We start from the raw sequence: 6,170 nt of genomic DNA on the forward strand, positions 1-6,170 counted from the left end.
AACAAAATTGATGATTCATTAGTTAGAACTACTAGATCGTTTCAACTTGATTTGTTTTTATTAGTTATTTTATTTCAGTTTGACTTCCCAAATTTATTTTTTTGTAAAAATGTGTATGCCATTTTTTCTCTAAAAAGGAAAAAATTCTAAAAGAAAATAGATTTATTCCGATGTGTTTCCGTAAAATATCAATTTTTAAATAAAAAATAAAAGAATGTAATTTTTCCTATACAAAGAGTGAAAATAATAATTTCTGTTTTAGTTAAATAAATAAAAGAAAATTCAAATAGTTTTGCCTCCTAACACTATTATAAAACAGATACATGAGTTAGAGGTTCTCTTAGATCTGACAAATTAGCTCATGCAAACCATGGTAGATAACAAAGTTCTCCTAGATTGTACAGTAACCTTTTAGACAAAAATACCAAAAGAATAGAAAAAAGTTTCAAAGAAAGACAAAAAAAAATAATTTACAGATAATGATAATGACAACAAAACTAGGAAAACCCAATGAATAATTACCCTTTTCTTTTTTTTGCTATAGTCAATTCTTTTGAGTCTCATCGTGGTCCAGAGAGCTCAATAGCTTCAATTATAAACGAATTCTCTTCATGACCATTACTAAAATTCCTAGAAACACTAGGACCTCTAGCTTCATACCCACTTTGTGTCTGCTCATAACCATATTGTTCCACTAAACCTTCTAAAACCTTCAAAACTTCAGACATCCTCGGTCTTAAACTCGGATTTGGCTGTGTACAAAGCAAAGCCAACTCCACAACTTCCTCCAACACCAAATCATCAAACTTTCCCTTCAAATCTCTGTCCACCATCTCTGCAAATCTCTTCTCTGCTTTCAACGTCCTTACCTGATCCAAAACAACCAAAAGACTTTGATTCAATGCCATATGCAACTCAAAGAATGTAACAGAAAGATCCAATATTTTTTACTTACCCAACTCAATATCATTCCTTTTCGAATCTGACCATTGACTTGATCAATCATCTTATGACCCGTTACCAGTTCAAGAATCAGTATCCCGAATCCGAAAACATCGGTCTTCTCCGAAGACTGTCCTGTGGAAAGGTACTCAGGAGCAATATGTCCAATGGTTCCTCTCACTGCTGTAGTGACATGTGAATCTCTCTGGTCTAAAAGCTTTGCCAGACCAAAGTCACCAACTATGGCTTCAAAGCTTTCATCAAGTAGTATATTTGCAGCTTTGACGTCTCTGTGAATAATCTTCGGATTGCATTGCTCATGCAAGTAAACAAGTCCTCGAGCTGCACCTAGTGCAATGCATATCCTTCTGTTCCAATCTAGAGACGGCTTATCTCCATAACTATCTGAATAAAATCCATAACAATGTCATCTTTTAAGTAACTTTATTCATAAGAGCAGCGTGTCTACCAATTTCACCATAAAGGCAACTTGTTCAAAATAATTTTAACAAGTTTTTACTCAGTCGTGAGATTAAATTAAATAAAAAATCAACTCAATAGAGTTTACAATTTGACTTTATTATTAAAAAATGTATTTTCTAAAAATTAAAACTTCTCCAAAATGGTTTTTAGAAATTTTAACTAAATTTTGCCTAAATTGCTCAAGAGAAATGAAAAAAAAATTGTCAAAATATCTATTTTAATGCATGTTTTTATATTGTGAAAGAAGAACCAAATGAGAAGTGTTTATAGGTGTAATAACCTCTTAGGCGATCAGCGACACTTCCATTAGGCATATATGGATACACGAGCATTCTCTCTTCTGATGTCATACAGAAACCAAAGAGACGTAGAAGATTACGATGAACAGCTAAACCAATCATCTCAACTTCGGTTTGAAACTGAACTTCTCCTGTATAATTCGGATCTTTCAACCTTTTAACCGCTACAACGGTTCCATTCGGAAGGTAGCCTTTGTAAACCATCCCGAATCCTCCTTGTCCTAGAATGTTTTTTGGACTGAAGTTGCTTGTTGCAGATTGTATCTCGCGGAAACTGAACCTTTTCAGATGTCCTATTTCAAATTCATAGTCTTGCTGCACTATAACATCCATAAGAAGTAGCAGATTTTAGCAAAGTCTCGACATTGACATACACAAACATAGTTTTGGAGAGACTAACCATATGATCTTGAGAGGCGTGATCGATGCCAAAGTACCCAGAAGAAGAAAAACATTAGAGAGATGATGAAGGCGACAATAATGCCAAATGCAAAAGAGAGCACTAAGCTGTGATGTTTGCTGTTGTCTTTTTCAGACAACCCTGATGCTGCAGATCAATTACCACAAGTTAAAAACTTTTCATGTTTCACATTGAAAGAGCTTATTTTCAAGACAACATACCATTCCTCACAGGTGTAGCAGCATCTGAGCAAAGCTCTAGGGAAGCTGAACCACAGAGGAATGCATTTCCTACAATCCTACAACAGCTACAATTTATCAAGAACCTATTCACATAGTTTATAATGTGCGTTTTTCGACAAATCTTACCTATAGTCTTTTGCTAATATACGCGGTGTTGGTCCACTTAGATTGTTGAATGATAGATCCCTATTCAAGTTTTTCATAAGAAACATTAGTCTTAAAGATTAATTATATGAAATAGTAAATCGATAAAAGGTAATGGTAGGTGGAGCAAGACATACAAGAAGGAAAGACCTGAGAGGCCAGCGACAAGCTGAGGGATTCGCCCTGATAAAAGGTTTCTGCTGAGCCGCCTACAAGACTTGTAAGATATTAACAAACCACAAGATTGACTAAACCAAGAATCATTGTATCAAAACTCACAAGTAGTTTAGGTGAGTTAGGAACCCTAAAGAAGCTGGGATTTTTCCACTAAACCGGTTCCCAGAGAGATCTAGAGTTTTAAGCTCAGAGAGCTGGCCTAACTCGGAAGGTATTGGACCGGTTAACTGGTTATTCTGCAGTAACCTACAAACATTAAACAAGTTATAAGCCATTGTACACAATAGTCACATTCTTGGTTTTCAAAGATTGAACACAATTTCTTTACTCACAGTGTATGAAGATGAGTAAATTCTCCAATGTTTGTTGATACTGTCCCTGATAATCCTTTACTAGCCATCTCTCTGCATAAAAGAGATTCAATAATAAGAAAAAGAAGAAGAAGAAGAAGAGACATTTGTTGCGGTGTGTGATAATACTTACAGAGAAACAACGAAGCCTTCAGCAGAGCAACCAACCATGTTCCAAGTACAAGGATCAACAGAGTTTATATCCCAACCAGACAAAACCTCTGTTTCATCTTTCATCTTGTTCTTCACTGACATTAACGCAGCGACTACAAGACGAAACAAAAAAAAGTTAAAACATTTTTTCACTATTGATTTTGTCCTGAAAAGGAAAACACATTACCTTCATAGTTAACACCCTTTGGAGATAAGAGACTGTCCATGGCGTAAACAGAATTAAAAGCCCAGAAGCCTAAAAACATGAACTTCATCACAATCTCCATTTCAAGTGAGAACAAGTTTTCTTTCTTTCTTTTACTTTGTTCAGTGTTTTTATCGTTTTGCCGCAATTATTTGTCTGCTGGGTTCTTGCCCCATTGTCTAGGGCAAATCAATAGCGCCATTAAAATCAATGAAGTTAACATTTTAAAATACATTTAATTCATTAAATTATTTGGTGGCCCGGTTGGTTTCTGAGTTATGAGTTTGATTCGAGTGAAGAAGAAGACAAAATGAAATAAGATTGAAGATTAGTTATGGAAGCGAGATATCCTCGAGATTGTCAAAGGTTTGTTCCCTTGTCTTATGACTTTCTTTTCTTCTCTGTCTGAATCTCGAGTCTCTGACACAGTGTGAGTGAGAGTAGATCCTCTGCGATCAAACCTACTCGAAGAATTAGTTCTTTAAATAGTTTTAACTTTTTGCAACATTGTAATCTTTATCTGTCGTAAAATAACGAATACAAATCTTGGTATTTTAAGGCTATGAATGTAGTGCAGTTAAAAAGCAGAAGAAACACAAGAGAATTGGTCTGCAGTCCTATCTGCATTTTCTTTTCCTTTCATCAATAAAATACAGAACATAAATTAAATAATAAAAAATGTACTGAACTGCTCTACAGATCAATTGTAATGTATAAACAGTTCTCCTGCAAACATAGCAAAAACGTAGGTGGCCAAAAACAGGTGCCCAATGGGTTTATTTTCTCTTTTTTTTCTTCTTTAAATACTACACCCAACTTCCTTACTTTTATTATAAACCAGAAAATTCTATTATACTTTTATAAACACTTATATATATTTAATTGACATATTCATAAATTTAACATAATTTTTGTAAAAAGAATTTACACATTAATTTGTATTCTATAAAAAAAAGATTCAAAAATTCAAGGAGTATTTTTAGTTAGTTCATTAAATAAAGAATAAAAAATTAGGATGTTAAAAATAACATATACATATTTATCTTCTATTTAATTAGTTTGTAATTTTATATTTTTATATAAAGTAGTTTGATGAATTCATGCATATTATTTGATATGACAATATATATTTTACTCGCATATATTTTAATTTAAATATTATTTTACAGTCACTTTCGGTTAAGAATTTCAGATATTTCGGATTACTTTGGATATTTCGGATAAAACTATCTAGATAGTTTCTGATAATTTCGGGTAGTTCGGATACATTATAATAATTTAGTTATTCTCAACTATTTTCGGATGTTTTTAACAGATCTTTAAATTAAAAATATATATGTAGTTATATTATATGTATATATAATTAATATTTTTATATATTCGGGTACCCATTCGGTTCTCGGTTCGGTTTGGTTATTTCGAATATAGAAATATAGGAACCGTTCAGTTATTTGAGGGTTTTGGTCCGATTCCGGTTCGGTTCCAATTTGATTTTTCAGTTCCGTTTTTTTTTATAATTAAAGGGAAAAGGAATACTCTTTGTCATTTTAATAATTTTTATATAATTTTTAAGTTACAATATATTTATTAGAATGATATATTTTTTGTTTTACGGTTTTTTTGTTGTAATTGTGTTTACCTTTTATATAAGTTTTAAACTTTCTTTGTATTTATTAAATTAATAAAAAAATCATTGATAATAATTTGTATTTTTGTTTTAGATATTTAATTTACAAAATTATTTTTAACATTTGGTTAAATACACTAATTCGATAAATTAGCTTAACCAGTTAGATCTGCATTTGTTCTGCATGATCTGCTTGATCTGCATTTGTTCTGCTTGATCTGTGTTTTAGGTTTGATCTGCGTTTTCTTGATCTGCATACCATTTGAAGCCTAAATGTATCATCATTGTTGAAATGTTAAATAAATCAAAACAACAATTTTATTTACTTTATATGGTAAATAATTAAATTTTATTCATATTGACATAGATATGTATATAATATATTTTAATATAAATATTTATTATTGACACTTACTATTTATATGATTTTATTAATAACATTTATATAATTGATAGAACAAAAATTTAAACCGTTAATCACAAAACTTTTAAAATGAGATTTATCAATACAATTTTCAAAATTAAAATATTAATATCTCAATAATTTTTCAATGTAAATTTTGAAATTAACATATTTATATATTTTATATAGTATGTAATTTAATTTAATGATATTAATATATATATATATATAAAATATAAATATATATTAATGAAACTTCATATTCATAGGATTTATGATCATTTGTATCTTGCTTGAATAAAAAAAAATTAAACAATTGATCACAAAATTTTCTGTGTGGGGCCTTTACCTTTTTTAGTAATTTATAGTCGTTTAAAAAAAATTCAAAATATAAAATATATGAATATCTAAAAAGATTTATTATATGCATAATATGATTGTTTAATTTCTTTTAACAATATAAAATTAAACAGAAAATAGAAAAGATACAAAAATTGTTATCAAATATGTATATTCATAATCATTAATTATCATATATATGTTAATCATATTAGGTAATTTCTTAACTTTTATTTAAGAAAAGAATTGAAAATATTCTTTTGTACACTACTAATCATTTTGATAGTTAGTTTAATAAAAATATAACATATATTTATATGGACCAATTTATTTTTCTAAGGATTCTAAAACGTGGCTACGAAAACATGTTGTAATGCTCCAGAACTAATATATAGGGGACATGTTT

The 6,170-nt window shown here is 30.1% G+C and overlaps 1 protein-coding gene across 1 annotated transcript; it reads right to left on the reverse strand.

Moving 5' to 3' along the window:
• Positions 1-302: 302 nt before the first annotated feature.
• Positions 303-3,594, reverse strand: LOC106302152 (probable LRR receptor-like serine/threonine-protein kinase At5g45780). The gene is made up of 11 exons (XM_013738681.1): positions 3,378-3,594; positions 3,171-3,303; positions 3,020-3,091; positions 2,790-2,933; positions 2,648-2,719; positions 2,493-2,552; positions 2,346-2,422; positions 2,125-2,271; positions 1,706-2,044; positions 956-1,347; positions 303-869 (listed from the first exon to the last, which is right to left on the reverse strand). Exons 1-11 carry the CDS (start codon positions 3,475-3,477, stop codon positions 561-563), a joined length of 1,845 nt encoding a protein of 614 aa, XP_013594135.1. The 5' UTR covers positions 3,478-3,594; the 3' UTR covers positions 303-560.
• Positions 3,595-6,170: the final 2,576 nt, after the last annotated feature.

The sequence above is a fragment of the Brassica oleracea genome, chromosome C7 (assembly GCF_000695525.1).
Source record: "Brassica oleracea var. oleracea cultivar TO1000 chromosome C7, BOL, whole genome shotgun sequence".
Taxonomy (NCBI): domain Eukaryota; kingdom Viridiplantae; phylum Streptophyta; class Magnoliopsida; order Brassicales; family Brassicaceae; genus Brassica; species Brassica oleracea.